The sequence below is a fragment of the Bufo gargarizans genome, chromosome 2 (assembly GCF_014858855.1).
Source record: "Bufo gargarizans isolate SCDJY-AF-19 chromosome 2, ASM1485885v1, whole genome shotgun sequence".
Taxonomy (NCBI): Eukaryota; Metazoa; Chordata; class Amphibia; order Anura; family Bufonidae; genus Bufo; species Bufo gargarizans.
This window is the reverse complement of record NC_058081.1, coordinates 42354978-42367621: the sequence shown is the minus strand read 5'-3', so window position 1 is coordinate 42367621 and position 12644 is coordinate 42354978. Positions and strand designations below refer to the sequence as shown.

The 12644-nt window shown below is 50.9% G+C and overlaps 1 protein-coding gene across 1 annotated transcript; it reads right to left on the bottom strand.

The window, feature by feature from the left end:
- Positions 1-10729: 10729 nt before the first annotated feature.
- TIMM29 (translocase of inner mitochondrial membrane 29) lies at positions 10730-12574 on the bottom strand. The gene is made up of 2 exons (XM_044278830.1): positions 12417-12574; positions 10730-11511 (listed from the first exon to the last, which is right to left on the bottom strand). The coding sequence occupies exons 1-2, from the start codon at positions 12529-12531 to the stop codon at positions 10919-10921; spliced, it is 708 nt and encodes a 235-aa protein (XP_044134765.1). The 5' UTR covers positions 12532-12574; the 3' UTR covers positions 10730-10918.
- Between the last annotated feature and the right edge of the window lie 70 nt (positions 12575-12644).

Genomic DNA, 12644 nt, shown 5'->3' with positions numbered 1-12644 from the left:
ATTTGGTTCTGCTGGGGCGGTATATTGTGCTGCACTGTGGTATGTGGTTCTGCTGGGGCAGTATTTTGTGCTGCACTGTGGTATTTGGTTCTGCTGGGGCAGTATATTGTGCTGCACTGTGGTATTTGGTTCTGCTGGGGGCAGTATATTGTGCTGCACTGTGGTATATAGTTTTGCTGGGGCGGTATATTGTGCTGCACTGTGGTATTTAGTTCTGCTGGGGTGGTATATTGTGCTGTACTGTTGTATTTGGTTCTGCTGGGGCATTATATTGTGCTGCACTGTGGTATTTAGTTCTGCTGGGGTGGTATATTGTGCTGCACAGTGGTATTTGGTTCTGCTGGGGCAGTATATTGTGCTGCACTGTGGTATTTGGTTCTGCTGGGGCAGTATATTGTGCTGCCCTGTATTATTTGGCTCTGCTGGGGCAGTATATTGTGCTGCACTGTGGTATTTGGCTCTGCTGGGGCGGTATATTGTGCTGTACTGTTGTATTTGGTTCTGCTGGGGCGGTATATTGTGCTGCACTGTGGTATATGGTTCTGCTGGGGCGGTATATTGTGTAGCACTGTGGTATATGGTTCTGCTGGGGCAGTATATTGTGCTGCACTGTGGTATATGGTTCTGCTGGGGCAGTATATTGTGCTGCACTGTGGTATATGGTTCTGCTGGGGCAGTATATTGTGCTGCACTGTGGTATATGGTTCTGCTGGGGCAGTATATTGTGCTGCACTGTGGTATATGGTTCTGCTGGGGCAGTATATTGTGCTGCACTGTGGTATATGGATCTGCTGGGGCAGTATATTGTGCAGCACTGTGGTATATGGTTCTGCTGGGGCAGCATATTGTGCTGCACTGTGGTATTGCTGGCCCCACCTACTTTTCTTACTCCACCTTCTGGTAATCTGAACCCATCTACAATATATTTTTTCCCAGGACCACGGTCAGGTATGGAGCCTGGTACTTCAGTTCTGCCATTGCTGTGGAGTGACACATTGCCCCAGCTGCTGTATGATGATCTGTGGAGCCATCACATACGACAGTCGGTCACCCCTAGTGGTGATACGAGGGACACCCAGTGATCTGTGCAGGACATCCTGCCGCCACATGTGCTCCTCTCATGGCAGGGCTTCCAACTGGCGTCTTTCAGCAGGATAATGCTCACCCAAAAACAGCAAGGGTTCCCCAGGAATGTCTCCTCCAGATTATAACACCTCCTTGGCTGCCGGTCACCAGATTTATCATCGATCCAGCATTTATGGGACAAGCTGGGACACCGGCTTTACCAACCTACGAGTGCCCAGCATCTACAGGCTGTAACATCTGTGGGCAAATGTGTCCCAGGAACCTGTATGCCTCCATGCCCAACCGTATCTCATACGGCACCCAGGCTAGAGGCCGTATCTCATCGTGTACCCAGGCTAGAGGCCGTATCTCATCGTGTACCCAGGCTAGAGGCCGTATCTCATCTCGTACCCAGGCTAGAGGCCGTATCTCATCTCGTACCCAGGCTAGAGGCCGTATCTCATCTCGTACCCAGGCTAGAGGCCGTATCTCATCTCGTACCCAGGCTAGAGGCCGTATCTCATCTCGTACCCAGGCTAGAGGCCGTATCTCATCTCGTACCCAGGCTAGAGGCCGTATCTCATCTCGTACCCAGGCTAGAGGCTGTATGTTGTATTTAGACTAGAGGCCGTATCTCATCTTGTATCCAGACTAGAGGCCGTATCTCATCTTGTATCCAGACTAGAGGCCGTATCTCATCTTGTATCCAGACTAGAGGCCGTATCTCATCTTGTATCCAGACTAGAGGCCGTATCTCATCTTGTATCCAGACTAGAGGCCGTATCTCATCTTGTATCCAGACTAGAGGCCGTATCTCATCTTGTATCCAGACTAGAGGCCGTATCTCATCTTGTATCCACTTGTACCTCTTGGGGTGACTGATTTGTGCCCCCCCCCCCCCCCTTCGGGTGCACACTCCATGGACTGCAGTAAATGGTAACGGTTGTGAGCACACGATAACCTGAACAAACAGTCCTGTCCAGGCATGACCTGGATAATCAGCAGAGATCAGAGCAGAGATACGGCTGATCTGCCGAACAACAAGCTATTCACGCAGCGGGATCTACTGTGCCTGCTAGTAATCCCGGCCTGGACGGCCCGCCGCCGCCGCTATGGACAACCTTAACATAACGGGCGGGGGGCAGCCTTACCCACTGCTTACATAACATAACCCCCACTGATAGATCATACACTGTAGTCTAGGATTAAGCCCTATCCCTGCATAGTGGAACCTGTTCATCCTGTGCTTCCTGGTTCATGCAGAGAGCTCCAGAGAAGCCCAGCACAGACAGAGACGGGAGGGAAGAGGCTGAGGGGGATGTGTCCCTACGACAATGCAGATATATGGACCATTCCGATGGACATTATCCGAGGTCACACTTAGGGATTCAAGGTGGGCAGTTCTCTTTAAGGAGTGTCCTATTTACTTCATCTCCCTAGTCTGTGTCTATGACAAACCTGCTGTGACCGATGGCTCATTTTAAGGCCATGTCCATTAACAACTCATTTTTAATGTTTCTATCCACTAAAAATTTAAAAACTTTTCCATAGTCATCAATATTCAGCTGTATGTCTCCACGGTAACAGACTACAAACAAACCTTGTGTAGTCAGACCCTGGAACTGTGCTCTCTTCCATCTGTCCTCTACGTCATGTGGCGCAGTAGCGGTGTGACACAGGAATGTTTGACGGTTTCTTGACTCATTAAAGGGTCTCGCGACCACCACTCTGCAAGCCAAGTCCCCTGGGGATGCCACATACAGTGGGAGACTCACCAAAGGGGTTACCCATGCCTGTGCCCATTTTCCTCCATTAACGTTTATGGGGCATTCAACGCGTTTTGAGTTGCTTCATCATTCTCTTCTAATCTCTCAAAATCAGGCCATGGTTTGCAACCCGTGGCACTCGCATGCAACTTTTAGCATATGATCAAGGCATGCCAGTGTTCCGTGATATTTCCGCGGCCGCGTCACAACAGAAAGTGATGAGGGTAGGGAAATATCACGAAACACCGGCAGCCAGGAAACCTAAAGTGGCCCTGGGAAAAACTCAAAGAGGCCCCAAGTTGTAGGCAAGTCCAAATTGACAGAAGGCAGGGCCAACACAAGTAGGCGGAGCCAGCGTTACCATATTGCGGCAAATAATACCGCACTATTAGAGCCAAATAGCACAGTGCGGCACAATTTACTGCCCTGCAGAACCAAATACCACAGTGCGGCACAATTTACTGCCCTGCAGAACCAAATACCACAGTGCGGCACAATTTACTGCCCTGGAGAACCAAATAGCACAGTGCGGCACAATTTACTGCCCTGGAGAACCAAATAGCACAGTGCGGCACAATTTACTGCCCTGGAGAACCAAATACCACAGTGCGGCACAATTTACTGCCCTGGAGAACCAAATAGCACAGTGCGGCACAATTTACTGCCCTGCAGAACCAAATACCACAGTGCGGCACAATTTACTGCCCTGCAGAACCAAATACCACAGTGCGGCACAATTTACTGCCCTGGAGAACCAAATAGCACAGTGCGGCACAATTTACTGCCCTGGAGAACCAAATAGCACAGTGCGGCACAATTTACTGCCCTGGAGAACCAAATACCACAGTGCGGCACAATTTACTGCCCTGCAGAACCACATACCACAGTGCGGCACAATTTACTGCCCTGCAGAACCACATACCACAGTGCGGCACAATTTACTGCCCTGCAGAACCACATACCACAGTGCGGCACAATTTACTGCCCTGCAGAACCACATACCACAGTGCGGCACAATTTACTGCCCTGCAGAACCAAATACCACAGTGCGGCTCAATATACCGCCCCAGCAGAACCAAATACCACAGTGCAGCACAATTTACTGCCCTGGAGAACCAAATACCACAGTGCGGCTCAATATACTGCCCTGCAGAACCAAATACCACAGTGCGGCTCAATATACTGCCCTGCAGAACCAAATACCACAGTGCGGCACAATATACTGCCCTGCAGAACCAAATACCACAGTGCGGCACAATTTACTGCCCTGCAGAACCAAATACCACAGTGCGGCACAATATACTGCCCCAGCAGAACCAAATACCACAGTGCGGCACAATTTACTGCCCTGGAGAACCAAATACCACAGTGCGGCACAATTTACTGCCCTGGAGAACCAAATACCACAGAGCGGCACAATTTACTGCCCTGCAGAACCAAATACCACAGTGCGGCACAATTTACTGCCCTGCAGAACCAAATACCACAGTGCGGCACAATATACTGCCCTGCAGAACCAAATACCACAGTGCGGCACAATTTACTGCCCTGCAGAACCAAATACCACAGTGCAGCACAATATACTGCCCCAGCAGAACCAAATACCACAGTGCGGCACAATTTACTGCCCTGGAGAACCAAATACCACAGTGCGGCACAATTTACTGCCCTGGAGAACCAAATACCACAGAGCGGCACAATTTACTGCCCTGCAGAACCAAATACCACAGTGCGGCACAATTTACTGCCCTGCAGAACCAAATACCACAGTGCGGCACAATATACTGCCCTGCAGAACCAAATACCACAGTGCGGCACAATTTACTGCCCTGCAGAAACAAATACCACAGTGCGGCACAATTTACTGCCCTGCAGAACCAAATACCACAGTGCGGCACAATATACTGCCCCAGCAGAACCAAATACCACAGTGCGGCACAAAATAATGTCCCAGCAGCATGGTCAATCTCTCTGAACATGTGTCAATACCCATTTCCCCTCCCCATTAGTCTATTCTTTAGGGAAGGGGGCTGTTCATTATAGGACCCCCCGACAAGCAGAGACATGAAGAGCGGGCACTGTGCACTCACCAGCCTGGCGGCAGCAGACCCTTCCTGGTTCTCCTGGTGTTTGCAATGAATATACAAGATGTTTTTTTTTTTCTTCTTAAGCTTGTAATTGGCGTAATTAATTACTCCTAATCTAATGACATCACCTGTTGCCGCGGTAACGCTTTGTCCACATTGTCCAGCTCATTACAGGCTTTTCTTGCTCAGGTGCCGATCACGTCATTGTTCTGAGGTATCAGCCATTTCAGGGAGAGGGCGGTCTTGTTCTTCTGTGGTACTGGGGTGAATTCACATGGAGCAGAATATTACACGGGGCGTCCTGTGGCTGGCATGTTGGTATGGGTACATGGACTGGCACTGCTGCAGCTGACACCTCTGCATGGGTCCTGCTATGGCTGGCCAATACCTTGCAATTCTCAGTGCCCGCAGAAGTAACATGGAATGCATGGGCGCTGCAGACTGACTGGCACAGTAAGAAGGTAACATCTCTGCGCTGGCACCCCTATTTGCTGTGTATTACTGCATGGGCACCACAGTGGGGAGTATCTGCAAGCTGGCAGGAAGGTGCAATGTGGCCATTAACAGTTGCTCAATGCAATTTGGCATCTTCCATAGTCACTAGTCCTGGCATCAGGCAATTACACTGTGAAGGCGCCAACTCTGGTACACAACATATGGTAGCTGCCATGGCACTGTAAGAGGGAGATTTATATACATTTTATATTAACCTTTATAGGTGCCAGCTACAGACTGCCCTCTAGTGGTGAGAACAAGTAGATTTCTATAAAAGTGCCAGTGTTACTATTCTGCAGCAAAACTGATAGATGAGGGGTAAAAGGGGCAGCTGTTTATGGCGGCCTGCAGGTGTCACTATCAGAATACAGGCTGCCATAAACAGCTGCCCCTTTTTTGCCCACGTCTATTCCTACAAAGATAACATAAGGCTGCGGCTACACTGCACCAATGAATACTACAAGCGACCATAGATGACGGTGGGGCGCAAGTAGTGAAAGTGAACCGACCATGCGGGATTTCCTGCGACCGTCTGGTCACATGAGCCTGTTCACTTTAAAGGGGGTTGCCAGACTCCAAATCCAATGCCGTTTCAGCGCCAACTCCAGTCCCTGCCAATCTTTGAAATTTTTTTTATAAAAAGACATTTTCTTCACATCGCCAGAGCTGTAGGAGGACTTGTTTCTTGCGGAGCGAGCGGTTGTTTTAATTGGTATAATATTTGGGCGGGTACATATGACTATTTGATCACTTTTGATTCAAATTGGGAGATGGACCAAAAGGTGAGCAAAATAGTTCGTAATAGTTATTTTTTTCTGACCCAACAACACCAATGATCTCTATTTTTATATGTTACATCGGGAAAGGGGGGGGGGGGGGGATTTTTTTTTTTTATATTTGTCCATGTGATCCTCTGATCGCTTATACCATAGACTGCAATACAATGCTATTGCAGTCTATGGGATTTTCACAGGCTGTGCCTCAAGCCTGACTTACTAGGACAGGCCTGGGAATCTTCACAAGACCTCAGGCTGTCAAAGCAAACAAATCGGAGCCCCGTAATTTCCCATGGGGTACGGAAAGGAGGGCAGAGGGAGCCCCCACACCTCTGTCTACCTCCTCATGCTCATGGCATCTGAGGAGTTAAATGACCGGGATTAGAGTGATCTGATCACGGTTATTGCAGCCAGGTATCCAGAATTCAGGTTTAGGGCTCATGCACACGGCAGTGCCCGCATTACAGCCCGCAAGCATCGGATTTGCAATACCGTCCATGTGCTCATCGCATTCACTTGAATGGGTCTGCAATCCAGAAGGTGCGGTGCAGAAGGGAGGCACAGGACCCCACGGAAGCACTATGGGCCCCCACTTTAAAATTGCGGTCCCCAATACACAGAGAGGCGGGCACACGTTTGTGAGCCCTTAAGAGGCTAACTACTTGCAGTGCTGGCTGTGCCGTCCCATGCAGCCCCAGCCCAAATGTCTCCTGTCCACACCATTTGAGGAACGGGAGAGCCACAAAACTTACTACAACAAATCTGCCGTCTCTCAATTCACCTGACACAGAGGTCGCACTAGAGTAAAAATATATCCTCTATTTTTGAGGAGTATTTTTAGCAGAGGAGAACGGAAGTTGTAGTTATTCATATATATAATACGTAGGCTTATATAACATTAAGGGGTTGCTATTCATGCAGGGAAACTATTACCAGTCTTCTCTATAATGTCTTCCGTGCCCATTTTAAGTTTCTCTCAGAAGACCAAATCCCTACCTTTCTTTAAGCACCAAATCTGTCACGTAGGGATCGGAGCGGGAGACTGTGCAAAACTCAATGCAATAAGAATTGAACAGGGACGCCTGCTGGTTGTGGCAGGGAGCAGTTGACGTCTGGTGGTTGTGGCAGGGAGCAGTTGACGTCTGGTGGTTGTGGCAGGGAGCAGTTGACGTCTGGTGGTTGTGGCAGGGAGCAGTTGACGTCTGGTGGTTGTGGCAGGGAGCAGTTGACGTCTGGTGGTTGTGGCAGGGAGCAGTTGACGTCTGGTGGTTGTGGCAGGGAGCAGTTGACGTCTGGTGGTTGTGGCAGGGAGCAGTTGACGTCTGGTGGTTGTGGCAGGGAGCAGTTGACGTCTGGTGGTTGTGGCAGGGAGCAGTTGACGTCTGGTGGTTGTGGCAGGGAGCAGTTGACGTCTGGTGGTTGTGGCAGGGAGCAGTTGACGTCTGGTGGTTGTGGCAGGGAGCAGTTGACGTCTGGTGGTTGTGGCAGGGAGCAGTTGACGTCTGGTGGTTGTGGCAGGGAGCAGTTGACGTCTGGTGGTTGTGGCAGGGAGAAGTTGACGTCTGGTGGTTGTGGCAGGGAGAAGTTGACGTCTGGTGGTTGTGGCAGGGAGAAGTTGACGTCTGGTGGTTGTGGCAGGGAGCAGTTGACGTCTGGTGGTTGTGGCAGGGAGCAGTTGACGTCTGGTGGTTGTGGCAGGGAGCAGTAGTAGTCTGGTGGTTGTGGCAGGGAGAAGTTGCAGTCTGGTGGTTGTGGCAGGGGGCAGTAGTAGTCTGGCGGTTGTGGCAGGGGGCAGTAGTAGGCTGGCGGTTGTGGCAGGGAGCAGTTGTAGTCTGGCGGTTGTGGCAGGGAGAAGTTGCAGTCTGGCGGTTGTGGCAGGGAGAAGTAGTAGGCTGGCGGTTGTGGCAGGGGGCAGTAGTAGGCTGGCGGTTGTGGCAGGGGGCAGTAGTAGGCTGGCGGTTGTGGCAGGGGGCAGTAGTAGGCTGGCGGTTGTGGCAGGGGGCAGTAGTAGGCTGGCGGTTGTGGCAGGGGGCAGTAGTAGTCTGGCGGTTGTGGCAGGGAGCAGTTGTAGTCTGGCGGTTGTGGCAGGGAGCAGTTGTAGTCTGGCGGTTGTGGCAGGGAGCAGTAGTAGTCTGGTGGTTGTGGCAGGGGGCAGTTGCAGTCTGGCGGTTGTGGCAGGGGGCAGTAGTAGGCTGGCGGTTGTGGCAGGGGGCAGTAGTAGGCTGGCGGTTGTGGCAGGGGGCAGTAGTAGGCTGGCGGTTGTGGCAGGGGGCAGTAGTAGGCTGGCGGTTGTGGCAGGGAGCAGTTGTAGTCTGGCGGTTGTGGCAGGGAGCAGTTGTAGTCTGGCGGTTGTGGCAGGGAGCAGTAGCAGTCTGGTGGTTGTGGCAGGGAGCAGTTGCAGTCTGGTGGTTGTGGCAGGGGGCAGTAGTAGTCTGGTGGTTGTGGCAGGGGGCAGTAGTAGTCTGGTGGTTGTGGCAGGGGGCAGTAGTAGTCTGGTGGTTGTGGCAGGGGGCAGTAGTAGTCTGGTGGTTGTGGCAGGGGGCAGTAGTAGTCTGGTGGTTGTGGCAGGGGGCAGTAGTAGTCTGGTGGTTGTGGCAGGGGGCAGTAGTAGTCTGGTGGTTGTGGCAGGGGGCAGTAGTAGTCTGGTGGTTGTGGCAGGGGGCAGTAGTAGTCTGGTGGTTGTGGCAGGGGGCAGTAGTAGTCTGGTGGTTGTGGCAGGGGGCAGTAGTAGTCTGGTGGTTGTGGCAGGGGGCAGTAGTAGTCTGGTGGTTGTGGCAGGGGGCAGTAGTAGTCTGGTGGTTGTGGCAGGGGGCAGTAGTAGTCTGGTGGTTGTGGCAGGGGGCAGTAGTAGTCTGGTGGTTGTGGCAGGGGGCAGTAGTAGTCTGGTGGTTGTGGCAGGGGGCAGTAGTAGTCTGGTGGTTGTGGCAGGGGGCAGTAGTAGTCTGGTGGTTGTGGCAGGGGGCAGTTGTAGTCTGGAGGTTGTGGCAGGGGGCAGTTGTAGTCTGGTGGTTGTGGCAGGGGGCAGTTGTAGTCTGGTGGTTGTGGCAGGGGGCAGTAGTAGTCTGGTGGTTGTGGCAGGGGGCAGTAGTAGTCTGGTGGTTGTGGCAGGGGGCAGTAGTAGTCTGGTGGTTGTGGCAGGAGGCAGTAGTAGTCTGGTGGTTGTGGCAGGGGGCAGTAGTAGTCTGGTGGTTGTGGCAGGGGGCAGTTGTAGTCTGGAGGTTGTGGCAGGGGGCAGTTGTAGTCTGGTGGTTGTGGCAGGGGGCAGTTGTAGTCTGGTGGTTGTGGCAGGGGGCAGTAGTAGTCTGGTGGTTGTGGCAGGGGGCAGTAGTAGTCTGGTGGTTGTGGCAGTAGTAGTCTGGTGGTTGTGGCAGGGGGCAGTAGTAGTCTGGTGGTTGTGGCAGGGGGCAGTAGTAGTCTGGCGGTTGTGGCAGGGGGCAGTAGTAGTCTGGCGGTTGTGGCAGGGGGCAGTAGTAGTCTGGTGGTTGTGGCAGGGGGCAGTAGTAGTCTGGTGGCACTGGGTGGGGTCTGGGACGAATGTACAGGAGGCAGTTATAGGACAGTCTTATACACAATATATCGGACTGTTGCACAGTATAATGTACCCTATAGTCTTCTCTGTGATCTCGGGAAAGTGTGCTCCATACGGGAAAATAGACCTCTGGTCCAGGGTACTTACATAGATAAACTAATAGCCAAGAGGCTAAAGAAAACCCCGATTCTGACCCTTATGTTAAATCATAACTTTCATTTATTGCTCCGATACCTAAACACCAAAAGGAAGACAAGAATTTTAAAAACCTGCCGTTTCTCTAGACGACCTTATGTTGATAGTAGTGTTAAGAGCGTCCCAAAGGCTTATAGAAGTAGGGTACCTGCTTTTATAGACCCCTGAGACTCTCTTAACACTACTATAAACATAAGGTCGTCTAGAGAAACGGCGGGTTTTTAAAATTCTTGTCTTCCTTTTGGTGTTTAGGTATCAGAGCAATAAATGAAAGTTCTGAAGTAACATAAGCAGCAGGGTTTCCTCTAGCCTCTTGGCTATTAGTTTTCCATTGATAAACCTCCACATGGAGCAGCAGATAGACGCCCGCAGGGCACTTCTGGTGTGGCGTCACCTGGGCACAAGCCTGGCACTTCTCTCATTGTCTTTGCTCCGCAGAGGCTCCATTCCCGCCATGCTTTCCCTTCATCAGCAGCCGGCAATGGCGCAGAATGGGTGCCGCTCTGTGTTCAGCGCGCGGGAGAAGGGGGGGTGTGAGAGGATCGGCCAATGGCACGGCAGCCTGTGGATACTGACAAATCAGCAGCCTCCTCTCTAATACCAAAGCTTTGTACTGTGAGGAGCTTTGTGATTGGATGGCTGTGCTGCCTGTGCCGTTCACAGCGCTCATGAATGGCAGTGAAATCATTGTGCGTATTCATACGCATCAGGGAGTAAAAGTGTCTGTGCAGGCGTCTATGACGCTTGTACAGGCGTTATTGCAACCTCTGCCTGACAGCAAGCAGAGATTTTGTAAATCGCAAAGAATGGAAGCAGAGTATATAAGAACGTTTCAAAACGTTTCCTTTTTGTAAGGACTCTTTATAAGGACCTGCAGGGGTCTGCCGACACTGGGGAGCCATCATGCAGTGTCCAGCATGGTGGCATGACACCAGTGTGAGCAGAGCCTTCCATGTACAGGTCATGTCACACTGGCACCGACACAGAAGTATACAGCAGTCCCTCCTATTCCAGCTGCTCCTCCGACAAGACGACCGCTTGGAACTTGCTCTCATAGAGTCTTTCATTCTCCTCCGAGTGCAGGTCGTTACGGGAGATGATTCTCATACTCGGAGAAAGCTGGCTGAACTCGTCTTCATTGATATCAAAGTCTTCCATCTTATTCTTAAGAAGCCACCACTGTCCTAAGAAGCCAATGTCCAGAAGCCGGCTAGGAAAGTCCACCACGCGCGGCTGCAGGTGCGGGCACTGGGCGTTGTACAGGTCACAGTCCGGGTCATATGGAGCCTCATACACTACTGACAGGACCAGGAGGTTGATGTACCGCAGACGGCCCTGGTTGCTCAGGTCAATGAGTCGCTGCACGTGACGGTCAGATGTCCCGCTCCGTGTCCAAGGGGAAAGCAGGAGAAGAGAGGCCGAAGATTCCAGGACAGAACAGCGGAAGGAGTCCTCAGATGGGGCCCTGGACGAGCAAACCCCCACACCTCCCAGCAGGGAGAGATACAGGCCGGCCTTCACAGGATGCTCCTTGGCTCCCACCACAATATCCTTCACCGCTTCCTTATAATCATGCAGGAGGCTCTTCATCCAGACAACTGAGGAGAAGGAAGAGGACACAACGTAATGGACGGAACATTGACAGATTATATAGTACATGGGGGGGGGGGGGGGGGGGCAGTATTATAGTAGTTATTTTCTTGTACATAGGAGGCAGTATTATAGTAGTTATATTCTTGTACATAGGAGGCAGTATTATAGTAGTTATATTCTTGTACATAGGAGCAGTATTATAGTAGTTATATTCCTGTACATAGGAGCAGTATTATAGTAGTTATATTCTTGTACACAGGAGGCAGTATTATAGTAGTTATATTCTTGTACATGGGAGGCAGTATTATAGGAGTTATATTCTTGTACATAGGAGGCAGTATTATAGGAGTTATATTCTTGTACATAGGAGCCCTGTTATAGTAGTTATATTCTTGTACATAGGAGGCAGTATTATAGGAGTTATATTCTTGTACATAGGAGCAGTATTATAGTAGTTATATTCTTGTACATAGGAGGCAGTATTATAGTAGTTATATTCTTGTACATAGGAGGCAGTATTATAGTAGTTATATTCTTGTACATAGGAGCAGTATTATAGTAGTTATATTCTTGTACATAGGCGCAGTATTATAGTAGTTATATTCTTGTACATAGGGGGCAGTATTATAGTAGTTATATTATTGTACATAGGAGCAGTATTATAGTAGTTATATTGTAGTAATACTGGGTGATAGTATTTTTGGTATTTGGTGTTACTTTTCTGAGCTGAGACCATTCTGATCCCTGGTAGAGCCGAGTACTCACCCTGTAGGGTACTATAGCCCTTTATACATACAGACTAGGTGGACAGCGCCCCCTATGGGAAGGCAGTGACTTGTCAGTGACCTGAGCTGTCAGCCTCAGCCGAGCCCCCCGTACTAGATCACACACCGCCCCTCTATGCACTCACCCATCTTCCTCTCCTTCATTCTCTCCCAAAACCCCGGCTTCACCTCCGCCGTCACCTGAGCCGCACTGCCGGAGCACGACCTTCGCAATAAGACCCTCACACACCGCCCGGCCATGGCTGTCCTCCAGCACTACTGAAGCCACTTCCGGCTTTCTGACGCTGAATGGCTGCAACTTGAAACCTCTTCCCTCTAGGAATCCGGGCTCCTGCTAGAGGGTTCCGTTACAG